The sequence below is a fragment of the Helianthus annuus genome, chromosome 17 (assembly GCF_002127325.2).
Source record: "Helianthus annuus cultivar XRQ/B chromosome 17, HanXRQr2.0-SUNRISE, whole genome shotgun sequence".
In the NCBI taxonomy this organism is placed as follows: Eukaryota; Viridiplantae; Streptophyta; class Magnoliopsida; order Asterales; family Asteraceae; genus Helianthus; species Helianthus annuus.
This window is the reverse complement of record NC_035449.2, coordinates 31781371-31803743: the sequence shown is the minus strand read 5'-3', so window position 1 is coordinate 31803743 and position 22373 is coordinate 31781371. Positions and strand designations below refer to the sequence as shown.

Sequence of the window (22373 nt, the reverse complement as noted above, 5' to 3'; positions counted from 1 at the left end):
TGTTGGATCGCTGTTATGTCATGTTGGACCGCTTATTGGGCCTGTCCAATAAGCGGTTCCAGTCGCTTATAAATACCCTTAGAGCGATCTCATTTAAAATGGTTCCTGATTTTTGTACCGAAGTGCTGCCGGATCGAAAACAGGTTGTACTTATCATCAAATCAATAGAAAAAGGAGTTTAAAGTGATATACAAGCTATTCCTACGTCATTTACTTGTTTTCCGCACCTGTACTTGACGAAAACACCTCTGAACGACTCGTTCGGGTCCCCAAATGATCCTACACAAAACACCATGGATTAAAACATCCGATCGAAACGTATTTTTTTTCTCTATACAAGTATAACAATACAGTACTCATATTAAAGATAAAAAAACACTCGTTATTATGATTTAATTTTTTTTAAATGTACATATAAAAAGTTATTGACGTTTAAGAAAGACGCGTGAACTTGCATGTGCATTGCATGTGTATTTTTGAATTTTATCTTTAATTATATTTTTTATTAAATTACTTAATTGTTTTTATCCTTATAAATCAATTAATGATACATGTTCTTCTTTCTTATCCTTATCACAAATTTCATCTTTTTTATATGATCTCAACCTTATGTGATAATAGATTTGTAATTATTAATGCATATAACATGTGACTTAAATGAGATGCCTTATAAAAGAACTCTAAAATAAAAACCCATATATTTGTGCAGGTTACTTGGAGAGTAATTATCAAAAGAATTAAATGGAACTTTTAGACCGTGGGGTATGGTTGGGCTTGGGTTGGGGTTTGGGTTGGGCATTTGGTGACACATGTAAAGGGAGCCAGCCTACTGCCAGGTTACGTGTCCGCGGGGTATGGCGGGGCGTGGGTTGGGCCTGGGTTGGGTGCACCGCGTGGCATAAAACTTTAAAAAAAAAATACAAAAAATTTATAAAAAATCACACAATATTTATAAAAAAACCTACAACTTCATTAAAATTTTAAAAATTACATAATCCTAAAAATTACATAATTTCTAAAAATTACAAAATAAAAAAACCTAGAGCGTTAATAAAATTTCAAAAAGGTCGATCTTGTCGAACGCCTTGTTTTCCTTGCCTCGAAACTCTATCTTGAAACGCTCGAGCTTGGGCCGTGGCTCGCGCCATTTATGTTGGCACGCGTTGAGGTTGTGGCGGTCGTTACCGACGTTTTGTCGGTAGGCCGCGAATGCTTCCGCCCAATATTTTGTTTGGCCCGGTGGCCGCCCCTTCATAACGTCGACGACGCTAGTGACGAGTGTCATTTCTTCTTCACGGGTCCAGGATGCCATAGTGGTGTTGGGTTCGTGGGATGGGGGGGACCAGCGGGGTAGCGGGTTCAAGACAGCGGGTAGCCGGTGGGGTGTTGGGTTCGTGGGATGGGGGGACCAGTGGGGTTGGGGTTACAATATATAGGTCTTTGGGTGACCCGGGTGGCGGTTAGAGAAGATGGGGGGATGGGGGACCGTTTGAATTTTAAAATTCAAAATTTAAACAACCGCCTGACGTGGCGGGTGAACCAATGGGATTCAGCCAGCTCGCTTGGCCATACCGCCCCACGCCCGGCTTAAAAGCCAAGCCCCAAGGGGCCACGCCACAACCCAAACCCACCCGGGGTGGTGGCTTGCGTTTTACCCCAACCCACGCCCGGCTTGGTCATCTTAAAGGAATTATGAAGGAAATAATTAAAGAGGGCGCTGCACATCAGATGCAAAGAACAAAAGTTGGAGGTCGGTTGAATTTAAACGAAAGGGCATAAGATTTACCAAAATGCCCCTCAAAATCTAGCTTTATTACGACAACATACCACCGCCATTTATTGTTTTGTGACTTTGGGCCGTTTGGAGTAATGTGCAGCATATGGGCTTATGGTTAGTGTATCGCTAGAGAGGCCCAGTTGGTGAGAAATTGTATATGGCTCAATTTATGATACCGTATGAAAAACTCCCGATATATACATCAGAGGACGGCTGCAACAAAAAAAATAAAAAAACATCAGAAGATCGCATAATTTCTTTAGAGAAAAAAAACCCGCGTATGCAACATAGAGGAGACGAAAGAGATACAAGCTATTCATCTTCTTTTCTTCATCGATCATTGTCAGGTATGTAGTTCTTCATGTATCTAAGCGACAACAGATATTATTGTATAATCTTAAAACATTCATATTGCATGTAATTTGTATGTATTCTATTATATTATTTACTCATCTTCTTCACTTAATTTAGGGTTTCACTAGGCGGCAACATTTACTCATCTTCTTCACGTTGTAGCTAGGTTTACTTTTTTTTTTTAATAAATAAACAGTCAAACTTCACGTCTCCCCCGCCCCACGCCTACGCCTTGCCGCCGTTCTCCGCCGCCTATACACATTGCCACCGTCACCACAACAACAAATGGCTAAAGATGAAGCATATCTTCAATCAGTCATCCCTAAACGAATCCAACTGTTTGAATCTTACAAAGCTGAACAAATTGCACATCTCCAGTCAATTTCCGGTGACCCCATTAAGTAAGTTTTGATCTTGACGTTGTTTGACCGGTTTGTTCTTTCAAGCGTTTCGTCCCAACCGTTGGTGTGCGTTATTTAACTGGGTTTGTTTGTTAGGGTTACTTTGCTTGATGGGACTGTGAAGGAGGGAAAGAAGTGGGAAACAACTCCTTTGGATATAGCGAAGCAGTTACCAAAGAGTTTGGCGTCAAATGCATTGATTTCTCAGGTGGATGGTGTGCTGTGGGACATGTCAAGGCCTTTGGAAGGTGATTGTCAGCTCAAGATATTCACTTTTGAGAGTGATGAGGGTCGTGATACGTTTTGGCATTCGAGTGCTCATATTCTTGGGCAGGTAATGATGTGAATATGAATTTGGTATTTGGGGATTGAGGTGTGAATGGCGATGTTATTTGATTTGTGTTTGTTTTTGTTTAGGCTCTAGAACAAACATATGGATGCAAGTTGTGTATTGGGCCATGCACTACAAGGGGAGAGGTATGTTTTTATCATTTTCAAGGTTCTTTAGTTGTTAGGGTTATAATAAGATGTATTTTTTTATTCAGTAGAACATGCTTTCACTTCGTTTATGGTTGTGTTATTAGATATAAAATTCACTAAAACCATTGCAGTTCTTGAGGTTTAATTTTTTTGGTAGTTTTGTCTGATATGTAAGTAACGGTCTACGCAGTAACAATAGGTCTTATGGAATTGTTGTTGTAACAGGGTTTCTACTATGATGGTTTTTATGGTGAACTCGGCTTAAATGATGATCACTTTGATCGAATTGTTTCTGAAGCAAAGAAAGCTGTTACGGTACTTTATATCTCAATATATGTCTTTGCTGTTTCATCTATTACACATGCTAAATTAAAGCGCTCATGTATTTTCTTTAGGAAAAACAACCTTTTGAACGAGTTGAAGTTTCACGAAAGCAGGCACTTGAGATGTTTTCTGAGAATAAGTTTAAGGTGAATTTCTATCTAACATATTTTGGAGTTTTATTATACTGATGAGTGCATTGGATTTTATTCTTATTGTTGTGATGATCAGGTTGAGATCATTAGCGACCTACCTGAAGACAAGACGATCACAGTTTATAGGTGTGGGCCATTAATCGATCTGTGTCGTGGACCCCATATACCAAATACGGCATTTGTCAAAGCAATTGCTTGCTTAAAGGTGGGGTTTGTTAAGATTAAATATTCCTCGGCTAATATGTATGTATATTTATATGTGTTTTTATTAATAAATATTAGGCTTCAGCGGCTTACTGGAGGGGAAACAAAGATCGTGAGAGCTTACAAAGAGTTTACGGGATATCTTATCCTGACCAAAAGCGTCTAAAGGTTATTTTGCTGAATGTTGAATTATTGTTTCAACGCATTTTAGTCTTTATGAATAATTATTTATTTATTTTGGGTTTGATGTATTTCAGGAATACATTGCCCTGCTGGAAGAAGCGAAAAAATATGACCACAGAGAATTGGGCAAGAAGCAGGAACTTTTCTTTTTCCATCCACTTAGGTTTTGGATTTTTTTTTTTAAAAAAAAGTTTTATTTGCAATCTCTAGCTTGTCGTGCTAATTTCAGTTTATATGCTGCGTTTCAGCCCAGGAAGCTGCTTCTTTCTTCCCCATGGTACTCGAATAACCGAGAAATTAATGGCATTTATACGAACAGAGTACCGTAAACGAGGTTATCTGGAGGTTACCACCCCAAATATATACAACATGCAACTCTGGGAAACCTCAGGCCATGCTGCCAATTACAAGGAGAACATGTTTGTATTTGATGCAAGTAATTTTCATACATGTCATATTTAAAAAATAATAAAAAAATAATCTTGTTGCATGTTATATTTATGCAGATAGAAAAACAAGAGTTTGGGCTTAAGCCAATGAATTGTCCGGGACATTGCTTGATATTCGATAACAGAGTTCGTTCTTACAGGGGTTAGTTTTATTTTAATACTATTGTTAAAACTATAAGGCAGCTATTACAACAACTCTCATGATTTCCATTTTACAGAACTTCCACTTCGTATAGCTGACTTTGGAGTTTTGCATCGCAATGAAGCCAGTGGTGCCTTGACTGGTTTGACCCGTGTTAGAAGATTTCAACAGGTAATGCAGTAGTATTTTTATCATTTTGTTATTGCTTATTGTTATTCTTACAATCTAAGCGTGTGTGTTTTCTTGTCTTAGGATGATGCTCATATTTTTTGTAGAGAATCCCAGGTAAGATGGAATATATTCGATCAGCTAATACTTGTCGTCTAAGGCTTCTTTCTTGCATTTTTTAATTTTATTTTAATTTTTACAGATTAAAGAGGAAGTGAAAAGTGCGTTAGAGTTCATCAACTACGCCTATAATGTATTTGGTTTCACCTTCGAACTAAAGCTATCAACAGTATGTGCATCCCTCTTTATACTCTATTGTTTACTTATGAATGCTTTTTATCATATTTTTTTTACAAGTTGTTTTATGTATAATTAGTTGAAAAATTGTTTTATTATAATATAGAGGCCAGAGAAATATCTTGGAGATCTGGAAACATGGGATAAAGCTGAGAAAGCGCTTGAAGATGCATTGAATGAGTTTGGGAAACCATGGCAGGTACGTCAAACACCAAATTTATTATAATTTGTAAGAATTTTATTTAAAACTGGATTTTAAGAATTTATTTAATTTGTTGGTAGATCAATGAAGCAGATGGGGCATTTTACGGTCCGAAAATTGATATATCAGTTTCTGATGCAATGAAAAGGAAGTTTCAATGTGCAACTTTACAGTTGGACTTCCAACTCCCCCAACGCTTCAACTTAACATATTCGGCAGAAGATGAAACTAAAAGGGAGAGGCCCGTTATGATACACAGAGCTATTTTGGGGTCGGTTGAACGGATGTTCGCTATACTTTTGGAACACTATAAGGGAAAATGGCCATTTTGGCTTAGCCCTCGTCAAGCAATTGTTTGCCCTGTTTCCGACAAGTCCCAAGACTATGGACAACAGGTACCTACTGCGCAAAACATTAGCCGTTAATATTAGATAAATTACACGGCTATACCAACACAATTGTCATTAATTTTTTATATTTTTTACAAATAAACGAGCTTTAAGATGTTTGGTCTTTATTGTTTATGTATTAATCTGGCAGGTAAAGAGTCAGATTGAAGCAGCTGGTTATTATGTTGATATTGACTCATCTGATAGAACAATACATAAAAAGGTATTTTGGAAATTCCTTTCACTGCTGCTTATTGTTTTTTTTAACGTATGCAATTTCACACTCTCAAAGTAGCTTATTGTTGTTTCAAAATGGAATATAATAAGCAGATAAAAAAGTTCATTGTGTGGTTATAGCTTATTATTATTATTATTATTTTTGTTATACATACTGGTTGTTGGTGAAGAGGAAGTCAGTAATGGCAAGGTATGTATGTATCTCTTTTCAGATTATTAAATCAAGGTTGTAATGCAATTTAGTTTCTTATTAAAAACATGCTGAAATATTGTTAAATGACAAAAAAAAAAAAAAAAAAAAAAAAAAAAAAAAAAAAAAACCCTCGTGTTTTTTTATAGACGGGAAACAAGAGTATTTTTGTTTAAGGACATAGTTGCCATTAAGCTTATTTTGGTATAAACAGAATATCTCATTAGGCGTGTTATTGGCTGAAGAAGTAAAATACATGTGAAGTTGATGAAAAGAAATAAAATCCTTGTATATCATCCCTATATACTATGGTAAAAGGTTTAAGAGCAGAAAGGATTAGAATATTGTCTTCCCGGGCAAAGGATCTTATATTGTAGCTTTTTTTTCTTTGTTATATTGTAGTTATACAAACAATTATATGACGTGACCAATATTTATTTGCAGGTAAGTGTGCGAGTGAGAGACGAGCAAGAACATTCAGTCAAGACAATTCCAGATCTCCTTAGACATCTCAAACAAGAAGTTGAAGCTTTTCATTAGTAATGCCAAACATATGGAACGCTTAAATGCTAGATTTTAAAAGTTCGATTGATTTAGTTTTGTGAAATTTTTACAGTTAGTTGCAGAAATTTATGATTGTGATCGTTACAATGGTTATTCGGGAATTCACAAAATTAGTATGTATAGTATTATACAAAATGATTACGATTTGATAAACTTTAGTATGTAAAAACCAGTGTTTCCAAAATCAGTTATTGATTGTAAGCTGACGCTTGAATTGTTTTCTAGAACGGCTCTTAATCCTAATCTTCTCCTATTAACTATGGCTATATTTACACTTTGTATAATTTGAATCCTGCACCTCTAGAATACAGAAGAGACACCTTACCACCAGGGTGGCCATTGGGAACAACTGCCAGAAAAAAGTGGTTATTATGACTTTAAAGTGAACCGAATACTTGGTTCTTCAAGCTTAGTGGTAATTCATTTCTTTTGAACGGACAACAAATAAAAAGCCCGGCCACCTAGGGTTATCCAATGATAAAAGGCGACTTCATAAAACAGTTGTCTGGATTTATCTTATTGTTGTCTTAAAACAGTGTGATAACTTCATTGGAATCTAACATTTTCTTCAATCTAGGGGTCTGAAGTCACGAAATCAACCGAACATAAAATTATTGATATGGCTTACTCTAAATAGAAATGGGTGGGACTTGCATACGTCTAGATCAAGGGTTGGGCTTCACATGTTGACCAGTCTCTTTTTATACAACTTAAATTGATTGAGTGGTTATATATATTAAGATTAACAAGAAATTAGCATTAAGTTTCTAGTTTAAACGTAATTGTTTATAAACATTTGTATTTTTTGCTAAAATTTTCTTTCTATTTCCTTTTTTTAGAATAAGAATATGCAAAAATAAAACTGTCTTCAGATTAAACATGTTGCATCATGTCAATTAGGGGGTGTTCATCGAATCGAATAACAAATTTTTGAATTACTCGAATCAATAAGTTGAGACAACGGATATGATGAATTATACACGACGATGACAATAGCGATATAAAACGCTACGAGTAAAAGACCATGAAATCCGTATCTTAAAAGTGAATAGCAATAACCGTAACAAACCTTAAGCTTTAATCACATGTTAAACGCTACAATATTCTCGTGTTACAAGATATATTAGCTTTCGGATATCGTTGGTTTTTTATATTTGTTTGTTGATAGTGTTCCAGCAATTTCCAAATCTAAGGTGTTTGGGATTGAGTTTAGAAATGACTTATGGACTTATTAGCTTTTTGAAAACGTCAATAAGTCATTTTCAAAAGCCAAGATTTGGGGATTTTTCCAAATGACTTACCTACCTATTGGCTCCAATAAGTTAATAAGTCATTTCCAAACTCAATCCCAAACACTAAATTTAGTAAACCATTATTACCATAAATCTATTTTAAGTCAAAAAAAAAAAATTTATCAATAGTTGGCAATGGTTTAAAAACCGGTTCAGGTCGGTTGTATCGTCTGGTAGAACCGGTTAAGTTTAAGCTACTACTTGTTTGTTTGATGGGGGTGACTACATCCGGTGATTCTCTTTCGTCTACATCACCACCGTCTATGCTCTCTCTTCCGACGATGGTTTTCAGGCAGCTGGTAGACTGCCATTTGGTGGTGACCAGAAACGTAAATTTGGGTGAGTTTTATCTTCATCTTTTGATTATGAATATGCTTCCTTGGTTTCAATAGCCATAGTTCTTTTGCATTTATTGTTTAGTAACAAGCATAAATGTATTCTAGCTTATAACTTCAGTTCTTCGTGTTTGGGATGTATTGCTATTTCAAGGGAATCGTGTCATGCTCTTTCGAACAACCCGTGCTTTAACCCCACGAGACGACATTGAGAGGTACTGTGAAGGTGAAAGGGTTGAATGATTTGAGCGGTTGGACAGTGACAAGGGGGCGAGTTGCTGCCATCATGGCGTGTATGTGGTTGGGTTTTCATTAAATATACATGTTTCCAACCAATTTCCGACAATTAAAGTTTTAGAAAGTGAAATTAACAGTTTAAATAGTAGGTGAGACAATGCTTTTCAAAAATTTTGTTGGACTTAGTTGATGCAGCAACCAAGTCCAACAAAATCTTTCTGAGTTAAGCAGAATTACAAATAGCAATACAAGATTAGTTCTCAAGAAAGTTGAGTGATCTAATGGTCCTCATAGTCTTTTTCAGCAACTCTCAAAACTTACTCTCAACACTTATTTCTACTGGTGATGCACGTGGGACGCGTAGGAGAATTTTTAACATCTCAAACTCTTCATTTTTATCATCCATCCAGGTTACCAATATAACCTTCTTCAGATTGGGTGACCTGGCCAAGATAAACTTCACAAACTCCAACTCAGACTTATAGTTACAAATATTTCTAATCTCCAGTTCATTCAGATGCTCCAACCAAACATATGAATATTCTTCCAAGTTAACTGAATGTTCTTCCAACTTATCGCCCTTTGTTTCAATACAACAGTCAGCATTAATCTACAGCAGGAGTCTTGTGTTAGTGAAATTTGGCATCAAAATCAAAACAACAAGATACAGGATACACTTCTACAATTTACCTCTAGCTTAATTTTCTCCAAATTCGGGGAGCATTTGATCAAATCAGCAAGAAAAGGCAATCCATAGGCGTCAACAAAACACATATCTTCGATAGTACAACATTTTAGGTGGATTAGTGAGGCTGGAAGCTCTTCTGGAATCGAGGCTTGAACTAACGACTTCAACCATAGGCAAAAACACAGCGATTAACAACCAAAGTTTTATTTTTTCTTCTTTTAACTATATACAATGGGGATAAAAATTACCATAATGAGATAACCAGAAGTGGTCAGATGTTCAATCATAGGTAAACACTTGAATAGCTCCATATTGCTTGGCTCCATAAATGGATATTCATCACCAACAAATTCTTCTTCATCTATAACCTATATTGACATAAAATATTTAGATGAGTTTTGCAAGTCCACTAAACGGTTATAAATTTATTAGCTTACCATATACAAGCTCTTAAGTGATGGACAATTAGATAAAAGATGCAGAAGAGTTTCTCTAGAGATCCTTACTTGGTTTAAGGTTAAGCTTGTTAGGCTACCAAATCCATTGAAAATAGGTTTATGGTTGATAGCACAATATTCAAGACAGAGGTCCGTTAAGTGATGCAACGAGAAGACAGATAAGGGTAAACCATATGGATCCGAATGATAAAGCGTAAGTGTTAACTTCTTGATAGTATGGTTCCTCGACAAATGAAGCAGTATCTGATCAAGTTCAAAACAGGTGCGATCCGCACTCATCAAAAGAGTGAACTCATGTATTGGACCCTGGCGTAGTAACAAAACTTGGTGTATAGCATAGAAAAGTTCACACCTCATGTCCTTGTATCTCCTTGCCCGTTCTAAGTCAGATATTTGCACCCAATCAGACCAGATCAATGGCCCTGCTTCAATTGATTTTTTAAAAGTAGATTGAGAAAACACAAGTTTAGGAATAGTGGTCCATTTGTACCTCCATTCCCTTGAGAGGATACTTGTCCTTGCTGCTTCTGCAGTTGGTAAAAGACATAGGATGGTTTCTATGATGGCTTGAGGGAGCGTAGTTAAAGACAGTTGTTGAGCTTTAGACAAACGTTTAGCTTTCATCTCAGTCTTTTTTTTGTTGGATCGATACTGCAAACTGTGAAATTGATGCAAGATGAACTCAGTTTACTACACACACAGAAAATAAGCAAAATACAACATAATACGCGACGATTCAAAGAAAAGGTTCATATTGGTGTGGCTATGCTTCTTAATTGGGTTTTCCAGAGTGACAAGATTAACCATTTTCTTATTTATACCCATTCATATTTATGGTTGGGGTGTTTGGACGTGCCCTTTGAAATGAAAGTGATTGATCTAATGAACATTATATAAGTTTATAGTGTTACTTTGAGTGATATACCATTGTTTATTATTAATTTACAAAACAGTCATACAATCAGCAACAGTAACGATGAGTTAAGTTATCTATATAAACTTGTTTTACTCTTGTCTTATCCATCACTTGGAAAACACTCAGCACCATCAAAGTGATTATAACAACTTCAAACAAAAGAAATAAGAAACACATCAAAACCATCTCCCACAATGCATTGTTTTGCAACCTTCATTCATTGATTTAAGGAGTAAACTGTCAAAATGGTCCCTGAGGTTTGGTCACTTTTGCCACTTTAACCCAAAACTCAAATCTTTCGAATCTGGGTGCCTGTGGTTTCAATTTTGTGGCCATTTTCATCCAAAAGCAAAATCTGGTTAGATTTTTCAGTTAACATCCAACTTTTTTGTCTTTTTCCTCCCTTTTAATGAAGGGCAAAATGGTCAATAAAATGTTAAAAGACCATTTTGCCCTTCATTAAAAGGGAGGAAAAAGACAGAAAAAGCTGGATGTTAACTGAAAAATCTGATCAGATTTTGATTTTGGATGAAAATTGCAATAGAATTGAAACCACAGGGACCGAGATTCAAAAGATTTGAGTTTTGGACTAAAGTGGCAAAAGTGACCAAAGCTCAGGGACCATTTTGGCAGTTTACTCTTGATTTAATGTCACATATAATAATAACTTTCTAAACACAACCCCTAAGCATCATCCATCTATAACCAAATCAAATAAACAACTCTTGTTTGGCATATCTCGCAGATGCTAGTTTCGTGGGTAGTAGAAATCTCTGACTCACAAATTAGGGAACATTAAACGGCTTAGCAAGCACTCTTAATTATGAAGTTTAACATTGATAATAACATTCAACTCATACATTAAACCTTGATTTACATTCTTATCGGCCTTACAGCAAAAGGATGGAGGATATGAAAAATCGAAAATTGTAAGACGTAAATCACTAAATGTGTAGAAGAAAAAAACAAAATAAAAACAAAGAATCTTAACCTAACATGAAAATAGAGAGATGAAACACCAAATAAATTAAATAATTAACTGCAAAAGAAACGATCAAAAAGAGGAGATACCTGAGTAGTTACCAAGGAACCCAACCTTTACTGTGAATGAAATGGGTGCAAACCTATCTTATGAGACATCTCAGATATTTTTATTTTACATTGGAGAAAGGAATTATTTTTATAATTTATTTTTGAGTGAATTGCAAGGATTGTCCTTTATCTTTATACCCATTTGCAGGCGTTGTCCTTTATGTTTAAAATTGACGAGTTTTGTACTTTATGTTTTCAAATCATACACGTTTTGTCCTTTAGTCCTAACCCAGTTAGATTTTTCTGTCAAATCTGATCATGTGCAATGCATATGAGGGTAAAATTGTCTTTTCACCATCTTCTTCCCCAAAACAATCCCATTTCAAAACCCTAATTTCTCTTCAACAACCTGCAACAATTCACACCCCATTTCAACTATTAATCACAAAAGGATCCACCACTACCACCAAGTTATTAATCAATAATCACACAGATCTAAGACACTTCTATACAACATCAAAGAAAGCGAAGTGGAAGACAGAAGTTGTGAATCAAAATCAAAATCAAAATCTAAAGCTGCAAAATCAAAGATAAGAATCTATACACACTACTGTTACCTATTGAAGTGAAACTTCCGACGACCCTTGATGAAGACCATCACCACCAACAAAACCCCTTAACATAAATCAAACACTAGTTTCTGACGACGATTTTATTTGGGGGTTTTAAGAAGCCGCTCGATTCATACCTTATTAGACCACTTCAGGTACATCCATTTCAGAACCTAGTCGCTGCCTTTTTCTCCTTCGTTGGAACCCTAACCCGTCACTAACCTGTTCGATCACCATGGTCGCCGCCATCGGTGTTCCTTCACCGCAAAGTCATCCGCTTATTGTCTCCTGTCCTCATCATCGGAACATAAGTGATGGTGGGTGGTGCAATCTGGTGGTGGTAGGTGGGGGTGGTTGTGGTGGCCTTTTAGTGTAGAGAGAGAGAGAGGTAGAGTGAGGAAGAGTGGCGGTGGAAGGAGGTTGTGGTGTAGTGGTGGTGCAGAGAAATTGAAGGAGCAGAGAAAGTGTTTGGTTGATATATACATAGAATATACGTATATACTATATTAATCTTTGTTTAATTTGTTAAATTAATTTTAAATAAAAAGATAAAAAGACTAAAATGCCCTTATGTAATTTGAGTTAACAGAAAAATTTAACTAGGTTAGGGTTAAAGGACATAACATGCAGGAATTTAAAACATTAAGTACAAAACTCGTCAATTTTAAAGATAAAGGACAGCGCCTGCAATTGGGCATAAAAATAAAGGACAAAACTTGCAATTCACTATAATTTGATTGATATAGTTTCATTATAATTTTTATCAATATTCTATTTATGTACTTTTTTTTATCAAGAAGATAATAAGTAGTAAAATTTCCTTATAATTTTTCTATGTTACTTGTTTTTATCAGTTTTGATTGATATAGTTTCATTATAATTTTTATCAATATTCTATTTATGTACTTTTTTTTATCAAGAAGATAATAAGTAGTAAAATTTCCTCGTGCCATACAACGGGAATTCGGTGGGTATTAGTTCATTGTGTTTCGTTATGGTATAAACATTTGATGTAGTAACTGAAATGGAAAATCCAAAAAGAAAAAGGCAAGATATACTCAAAAGAATAACCACACATGTTTTACATCGGTTAAAAACTATAAAAACAAATCGCTAATCGTTCAACGATACCAATATTGTTCGACTTGAACTATCATGATACCAATATTGTAATATTCTAATATGGTACCATAACATCGGTTAGAACAACCATGGTTCCAATATTGTAAAATCCCAATATGGTACCGTAAAAGTAATCAATATGGTACCATAAAAGTAATCTTTTTGTTGTAGATGTGGCTTCTAGTACCTTACATTGGGGTGCCTCGTCAATCAAATGCATAGTGGGTGACTTTTCATTTTCATACTTAGGCCTCCGAGTCCGTGCTAATATGAATCTTGAGAAAATTTGTTATCACAAACATTCTTAGCCACGACTGGCAACTTGGAAAGTGGTATCACTTTCCTTTGGAGGCTGGATCACCCTAATAAAGTCGACATTAAGTAGTCTTCTCATCTGCTATTTCTTGTTGTTTAAAGCAGCACTCCATGTGATAGAAGCTTTGGGAAAAAAAAATCTTAAGAATTTCGTATGTGGCTGGACCTTAGATGCATCTAACATTCATTAGGGAAATGAGAAAATGTATTGGCTCCAAAGAAAAATAGGGGGGGTATCGGTTCATTAAGGGCATTGAATCTTGATCTTTTGGGGAAATGGACCTATTTGACCCTGTTTCGTCATTTATAATTTTTTTTTTGTTATAAATTAACAATACTAAAACACATGATAGCATATTAGATGACTAATAATACCCACAATGTGACAAAACACATAGTGGCCATAAATGAGAAAGTATTTGTGTCAAGATTGGAACCTAATCAAACTTAACTGTAGTTAGGAACTTGTACTACAATATATATTTCAATACCATTACAATATAATGATGATGATAATGATGATTATGATTACAATATAATATAATTTTACGTCTCGCTTGCGGTATGCGCATATAATGTATATATGTGCGGGCGTTCGGGAGGCAAAATTGAAAGTGCAATAATTTTAACGTTATTTTACTAATTTGGTAAAAATAATGTTAAAAGAGGGGGACGGTTAATCGTGCATCATGTGGTGGCGTTAATAGCCGAAAGACAATGGAGTACATACACTAATTGGCCTTTGTCTTAATTGTCGAGTGTTACGTGCCTTATGTCCAAGGCTTGATGCGAAACTACCATCGAGCTGGGGGTCTCACTGGAAGCAGTCTCTCTATTCATACGGGGTAGAGGTAAGGTTGTCTACATCTTACCGTCCTGAGACACTACCTTAGCTTTAGTATTGGTGGGATTTACTGAGTATGATGATGATGATGATTACAATATAATATAATTTACAATTTTTACTATAATTTTATAGATTTACGAGCCGACTCAAGCTCGATAAACGAAAGTTGGGCTCCTCTATTAACGAGCTTTTATCTGACAACCGGTAATTTACGGCTCCTAATTACGCGCAAAACGAGGATTAGAACGATAATAAATAGTGTTTATGACGCGAATTAACTTAATTAGGCCTTTAGTATGCCTAGGAACGTCTATCCGACATTACAGTACGCGCATGATGATCTGCGGAAAAATCTGCAAAACGTTAAACGGTAACGAACTGACACCGTACAAAATACTGACGACGCTAACAATCACGAATTTTATACGAATATTTTATATTTATGAATTTAATTGTGTGAATTTTGCTTCCGTACGTCACAAAACGCAAACGTGAACGAAAACGCGACTGCAGGAACGCACCGGCAACGAAACGAAAGCATCGGACACGCGTGTTACCTTCAAAACTTAAATTTTTCGATATATTTAGCTTCGTAACTAAATTTTAATATCCGTAGTCGAAACCGGATCGAAAAACAGATTAAAACAACCAACACCGCATTTTACATGATTTTACCGTAATCGACGAACGAGCGCGTCAAACGTGATTACCGACCATATTTTACGCATTTTGGCCCTAATAATCTATCCTACGCTATTTTACGACACTCGGGTTCGAAAACGGGCTTTAGGACTAGGATTGAGCCATGCAAGAGACAAGAACCGCACTAATGGGCCTAGGGCCCAACCCACTTAACAAAACCCTAGTATAAAAGGGTAGTGAACTAGTGATACTCTTCGATTACACTATCAAACCCTAACAAATCAAAATACACGCACACCAGATCCATGTTCTCTCACTCTTTTGATCGACCGGTGACCGGAGTTGGGGTGCCGGCCGGTGCCGACTCTGACGAAACCCCACACACATCTCCTTTCTAAACTCTCACTCTTCGATGAGAGTTTTCCGGCGACGAACCTGAATCCGACGACGAACCAGCCGTTTGTTCTCCGTCAACAACCAACCACACACAACCTCAGCCCCTCCTTTTTCTTTGTATATCCCCCTCGTTACAGAAGTCCGGCAGCAATCGCAGCGCCGCCGCCGCTACGGCGGCGGTGGAGGAGGTGGTCCGATGATGATGATGACGATGTAACAGCTGTGGATGATGTCAATGGTGGAGGTTTTTAATGACAGATTTGGTCCGAGGTTCTCTCCGGTTAGTGGCTTCAACCCTCCTCCATTTCCCTTCGTTTCAGATCTGTAAAGATCGACGTCTTTCTAGCAGTGTCGGAAGATGATGATGTTAAGGGTGAAAGAGGAACCAGCAGCGGCACTCGCCGGCGACGACGACGATGGAGGTGGTCGTATCTAATTTCTCTGGTAAGTGGATCGGCTTGAGACCTTGTGTTACAACTTAGATTGATTACATCACAGATTTGTTTCGACACTTAGGGGTTCCGGTGAAGGGTGACGGTAGCCGTGGTGGTTCCAACGGCAGTGGTACCGAGCTCAAACCGAATCGATTAGATATTAGTTATTTTTTATACATTGACGAAAAATTATACATATAGTATGTAGTGTTTATATTATTGAAATATTGTTGGATTTTGATGAAAATATCGATAACTTTGATTGTTGTATTCATCCAAAAAACAGAGGGAACTCTGCCCGATTTTCATAAAAAGCCGAAACATGACACGCATTTATAGTTTCAAAATGACACTTAACGGTATTCGAGTTTTATTATAAATGTACATTAAATTTTGGCGACGTTTTATGATTTATAAAACGAATTTACGACACTTCGACAAAACACGAATTACTAGTTAACGAAGCTTGAATACTTATATAAAATAAATATAACGTATATATTTATTTCGAACGCTTTTATAAAATAAATATAATTGTTTATAATTATTTCAAGCGTAGTTACTTCGTGTTATTTTATAAATAAAATATAATCGTTTATATTTATTTTAAAACGCCGACTTTAAACTCTCTTACAAACTAAATGTTCGGAAATCATATAAATAAATATATTTGTTTATATTTATTTCAATTATTTTGGGATCCGAATATTCTTCTTACAACATGAATATATTTGTTATATTCGTTTCAAACGTCAAGTTTTCGAATATATATATTTATATCTCTGTGTGTGTGTATATGTATATATATATATATCTATTTGTTTCCACCTTACGAAAACTACAACGGTATATTACCGAAGCATATACGATGTTTCGAATACGTACAATATTTCATCTATGCCTTCTATTCGCGACAACTAACACGACGACGTAAGTATATTTATATTGAAATATATAAATATATATATTCTAAACCACTTGAAAACTAAGTCGTTTTCGAGACATAGATTTATTCCGGTCATAAACGGGATCAACTAACAATAGTTGGTTATTTCAAACCAAAATATTCACACCTTTCTTTGTAGAGTCGTTTCGTTTTGCTAACGACTCGGTAGAGCTTGGACACGTAGTTTAACTACGTCGTTTTATTAGAAAACTCATAAGTATTCCTTCGTAGTAATGTCGTAGTTGCACGCTAGCTAAATACACGTTCTTGGAATGACACTACGGTATCACACTAAGTTAGCTTTGCACAGAAATATCTAGGTAGGTTCATAACCCCACCTTTTTACAGTTTTACATTTTTATAAATGTTTTCGGGGTGGAAAGACATGCACGTTTTGTAGAAACATACAAAGTTTTCGATGAACAAAGATTGCATATTTTTAGACAAGCACGTTTTTTAAGAACATACGAGGTTTTTGAATGAACAAAAACTATATATTTTCTAATTCATGTTACAACACGTTTTAACTACCACAAATGATTTGTGATTTTCATTGAACTCAAATGGTTTACGAAAAACTTATGCAAAACATACCGGTTTTTACAAGAACATGAACAGTACGAAACATGCATGAGCTACAGATACTAGTGACGGGGTTGGTCCTAGTTACAAAGGGGACTGGAGGTCCTACATACAAACAAGAGGACTGTTGGTCCTGTACACGAACAATGGAGACTGTTTGTCCCACATACAACCCAAAACTTGCATGCAGACTCATGCAGGCATGTTTGTCATTGTCATGCGTAGACATTGACAGCCACACAAGTGTTACAGACACAAAACTATGCGAATACATAGTTTTACAAACGTAATGCTTTACACTTACGAAGTTTCACAAATATAAAGCTTTCATATAACATGCCAAAGAAAATGATTTTTAATTCATTTTTTCAACAATATTTTAAAAACCGGTTATTTAAAAAGATTTAATTCAAATCTTTTATAAACAAACTATGTACTCGCTTAACTTTATGTTGATTTTTCGCATGTTTATTTCTCAGGTTACTTTCTCAAATTATGGCACGGGTGGAATAGGAGAACCATTGGAGATTCGAGTACTTAGTGGGCGTTCGTTTTCTAGAAGTTTTAGCTTATTTGCTTTTGCTGTGCAATGAAGATATCGGTCCAGTCACGCCAAACTCTGGTATTTCGGGGTGTGACATTTTAAGTAACAATTGATAAAATAAAAAATCTGAAATGAAAAATGGACCAATATAGTAACCGTCGGATTTTGATTAAACATAAATAACCATACAATGTAGTAAGACCACTTAGTGGAATTAAAAATTACAAAACTAATTTAAAGAAAAAGAACCATTGACACAACCGGCGACATTCAGCAAACGACTAAGGTTTTTCCATCTTATCCATTTTGAGAGCAAAACATAAAAGACCGAAGATGAAAAACATCCAGAATACCTCACTAACTACTCGATTACCCACAAAGTCCAAAAACATCTTTTTTTCAGAACTTGGGATCTAGGAGGAGATGGTAATCCAGACTTTCTTTTTCGTCACAAATTCAAAAAACCTTTTCACTTCTTCTACGAACAACTCCTTGTAAACAGGAGTGAACAACACTAACAATAGCGCTCTTAGCAGCAAAACAAAACGTAAAACAAAGATTTTAGTTATTTTCTGTACGTAAATGAAAACAGAAACCAAAATGTAAGCTTATAAATGATTTTAGATAGTTTTCATGTTTCGGTGTTACGACCGATCCTAAACTTTTGTCCATTTTGGCTTTGGAACTTCTGTCTTCTTGTACGTTGGAACCTAACTGTCATCATTTTTCGCTTTGACGATGATAAAGTTTGATGTTGGTGTGTTAAGATCGTTTGTGGGTGTCGTCAAAAGCGGGTAAAGTGGTAGAGATCGTAAGATGCGGTGGTTTGAGGTGTGTGGAGCGAAGTGACGTGGGATAGTGGGTTTGTTAGCTTCCACTGGCGAGAATGATAGTGGTGGTGATAACAAACCCACTATCCCACGTCACCTCGCTCTACACACCTCAAACCACCGCATCTGACGATCTCCACCACTTTACCCGCTTTTGACGACACCCACAAACGATCTTAACACACCAACATCAAACTTTATCATTGTTAAAGCGAAAAATGATGGCAGTTAGGTTCCAACGTACAAGAAGACGGAAGTTCCAAAGCCAAAATGGACAAAAGTTCAGGATCGGACGTAACACCGAAACATGAAAACTATCTAAAATCATTTGTAAGCTTACAATTTGGTTTCTGTTCTCATTTACGAACAGAAAATAACTAAAATCTTTGTTTTGCGGCTAAGGGCGCTATTGTTGGCGTTACTCACTCCTGTTTACGAGGAGTTGTTCGTAGAAGAAGTGAAAAGGTTTTTTGATTTTGTGGCGAAAAGGAAAGCCTGGATTACCATCTCCTCCTGGATCCCAAGTTTTGAAAAAAATATGTTTTTGGATTTTGTAGGTAATCGAGTAGTTGGTGAGGTATCCTGAATGTTTTTCATCTTCGGTCTTGTTTGCTTTGCTCTCAAAATGGATGAGATGGAAAAACCTTAGTCGTTTCCTGAGTGTCGCCGATTGTGTCAATGGTTCTTTTTCTTTAAATTAGCTTTGTAATTTTTTAATTCCACTAAGTGGTCTTACCACATTGTATGGTTATTTATGTTCAATCAAAATTCGGCGGTTACTATATTTGTCCATTTTTCATTTCAGATTTTTTATTTTATCAATTGTCACTTAAAATGTCACACCCCGAAATATCCGAGTTTGACGTGACTGGACCGATATCTTCATTGCACAGCGAAAGCAAATAGAGCTCACATCGTCACTTCGCTTGTTTATTCTGCAACTCTCGATAATCGCTCGACGTTCATTCGAAAAATGCTCAGATCGAAAGATGCTCGCTCTACTTTGGCTCGGTTGAAAAAACGCTTGGTTCTGTGATAACCGTCAAAAATCCAGGTATCCGTACAATTAATTAACCATGATTAGTGCTTAATGACTGTTAGGGGATGATTTTCCAATCCTAAGGATCACGGATCCTCAAGTGCTGTCAGGATCATGGATCCTCAATTCTATTTGAATTAAGGATCCTCAGTAGGTGTTGCAGGATCATGATTCAGGATCCTTATTGTTATCCTTATACTAACAATTGTCTTCATTATTCGTGAGCTTATTTTGCAGGAGTATGGGGCATGGACTAACTCTTACCGATATTCTTGGGGAATATGCTCTCAATATTTCGCACGTGCATGGCTTTGTGGACGTTATGGAGATCGTGGGGAGGTTGCACAATTAGCGGATAGTTAGTTATTTTGGTTATTTCTAATTTTAAAAAGGGGATAACAAGCTTGAGTTAGAACACTTGGCTAATTTTAGCAAACACACACTCTCGGCAGTTTACTTAGCAATTTCATACACTTTTGCACACTAGTGATCCTTGTAACAAGCTTGTTATCATCCCGAGTTGTAATATCTTTCTGTTTAATCTTAGTTGGTGATCGGTAGTTTCCATCACCCGAGGTTTTTTATGCCGGAGATCACCTCTTGATCAAGGGCTTTTTCCTCGTATAAATCTATGTCACCTCTTTATTTGATTTGCAAGTTGTTTATACAATTGTTCATAGATTCAAGCATCATACCTCACAACAAAAGATTTGGTTGCAATATCCTTACTTGATTTTTGACCAAAACAGTTTGGCGCCCACTGTGGGGCAATTGTTGCTTCATTCCTAAGAAGTTTTTGTTTTTTTGATCATTTCGGTTCATTATCTCCAAGCAGATGGCTTCTTCAGCAAAGAGCACTTCAAGTTCAATGCCGACAATCAGTTCTTCGCAGAGCATTCCATCTTTGCCTCCACCACCTTCTGGATCTCAGAAGAATGCTGAGGATGCTGCAAAGAGACCAAGCCCTATTTTTTCAAAACCACCAACTTCTTCTGTTTCTTCTAATTCTTCTACTAGTGATCTTTTTACTTTGATTTTGTAGATGAAGGACCACATACAAGAGCAGGATAAAACAAACGAAAAGATCCTCAAGGAGATTGGTGATATCAAGAAACAGAAGAGATCAGTGGAGGATCATTCTCCATTGATGCCTAGATCGCTGAATTTCGATACTCTGGTCATAACCTCTCAGCATTCTGCAGCTCCGCATATCCAATACCTGGGTGGATTAACAGGGATGCGTTATGGATCGTCGGCAATGACTTAGGCCCTAGGATCCTATTTCCAACCATCAGGATCCTCTGTTCAGCATCAAGGATCCTTCTTCCAGCATCAAGGATCATTCACCAGCTCAGGAGGGTACATGGGGACACAGTCAGTTCAAAGATCCTCTCAGGTTCAAGGATCCTCCTTTCAGCCTCAAGGATCCTCTCAGGTTTTCGGATCCATGGATTATCCTCCAAGACCCCCATTTACAACACATCAAGGATCCAACATCTTTCAGGATCAGGGATCCTTAAGAAGTATGCAGCCTGGAAGTTCAGATGTTCATCAAACATACTTCATTCCAATGCAGACCATTGCTTCCTCTGGTCCATCAATCATACCAAAATCCCGTCAATATGGATTCACATCTGCAATTCCAAACTTGAATCCTACGGGAGGTAACACTTTTAATAATTCTTATAACACTAACCATGACTCTATGCAGGATACATGTATCAATCAAGCTATAGCTAGGGAATTACATAGGCTTAAGAATATGATATCCAACGCTCCAGGAGTGGTTAAACCTATTCCTGAGATTGCAGATGGGAGCCATAGAATATCTTGTTTTGCACCACCTATTTGTGATGCTGAGATACCCAAAAGGTTTCAAATACCAACTATGAAGCTATATGATGGTTTAACGGATCCAGAAGAACATTTAGCTCAATATAGAGAAAGGATGGAGATCAACCCCATCCCGGAGAGGTTAAAAGAAGCATGTATATGCAAGGGTTTCGAATCCACACTTACAGGATCTGCTCTTAAATGGCTGCTAAGTCTTCCCCTTTACTCTATTACTTCATTTGCTAATCTAGTTAACCTGTAATAGTCAATTCTCATGTAGTAGAAAGTTTGAACGATTAACTAGTGATCTTTATAGGGTAACACAAGGTCAAAATGAATTACTTAGAGATTACATCACTAAGTTTAGTAATGAATCCTTAGATATTCCTAATTTGGATATTGGTACGGCTGTAGAGGCCTTTAAAATGGGTTTACTTAGGGATTCATTATTCTATGATGATCTTGTCATGACCCCTTGCAGGAATCTTGATGAAGTAAGAACCAGGGCCCTTAGATATATCCGATTAAAGGATGACAAAAGGATCCAGGAATGACTGGCAGGATCCTTAAAACAGGAAAAACAAGGATCCTACTTCAAGAACAACAAGTTCAACTCCTACAACAAGTCTGATAACCAGAATGTGCATGCAGTAGAACAAGAAAAGGATGATGAGGATTATTCTCCAATTTTTGAGTACTGTTTTTCTGTTGATAACAATGAACTAATTCTTGTAATGCAGAATCTAGGTGAGAAAGCAAGA

The 22373-nt window shown here is 36.5% G+C and overlaps 2 protein-coding genes and 1 long non-coding RNA gene across 8 annotated transcripts; 2 read left to right on the top strand and 1 right to left on the bottom strand.

Moving 5' to 3' along the window:
* Positions 1–2386: 2386 nt before the first annotated feature.
* On the top strand, positions 2387–6618 carry LOC110923630 (threonine--tRNA ligase, mitochondrial 1). The gene is made up of 18 exons (XM_022167700.2): positions 2387–2532; positions 2629–2866; positions 2950–3009; positions 3238–3327; positions 3408–3482; positions 3565–3693; positions 3771–3860; positions 3950–4038; positions 4124–4307; positions 4382–4466; positions 4543–4637; positions 4719–4751; positions 4837–4923; positions 5038–5130; positions 5214–5528; positions 5674–5765; positions 5907–5949; positions 6394–6618. Exons 1-18 carry the CDS (start codon positions 2417–2419, stop codon positions 6487–6489), a joined length of 2010 nt encoding a protein of 669 aa, XP_022023392.1. The 5' UTR covers positions 2387–2416; the 3' UTR covers positions 6490–6618.
* Positions 6619–8578: 1960 nt separating this feature from the next.
* LOC110922659 (F-box/FBD/LRR-repeat protein At1g13570) lies at positions 8579–11645 on the bottom strand. 5 transcript variants are annotated; one of them, XM_022166911.2, is made up of 7 exons: positions 11511–11645; positions 10014–10181; positions 9876–9903; positions 9503–9766; positions 9314–9433; positions 9068–9226; positions 8579–8987 (listed from the first exon to the last, which is right to left on the bottom strand). In XM_022166911.2, the coding sequence occupies exons 2-7, from the start codon at positions 10145–10147 to the stop codon at positions 8688–8690; spliced, it is 1005 nt and encodes a 334-aa protein (XP_022022603.1). In that variant the 5' UTR covers positions 10148–10181; positions 11511–11645; the 3' UTR covers positions 8579–8687. The 5 variants fall into 5 exon arrangements, with proteins under 5 accessions (XP_022022603.1, XP_022022604.1, XP_022022601.1 ...); XM_022166912.2 differs by having other exon boundaries at positions 9503–9945; XM_022166909.2 differs by having other exon boundaries at positions 9503–10181.
* Positions 11646–15248: 3603 nt separating this feature from the next.
* Positions 15249–20429, top strand: LOC110921528. 2 transcript variants are annotated; one of them, XR_004886533.1, is made up of 3 exons: positions 15249–15848; positions 17846–19794; positions 20017–20429. It is a non-coding gene; the product is annotated as an uncharacterized LOC110921528 (long non-coding RNA). The 2 variants fall into 2 exon arrangements; XR_002582441.2 differs by lacking the exons at positions 17846–19794; positions 20017–20429 and adding an exon at positions 15921–16106 and having other exon boundaries at positions 15256–15848.
* Positions 20430–22373: the final 1944 nt, after the last annotated feature.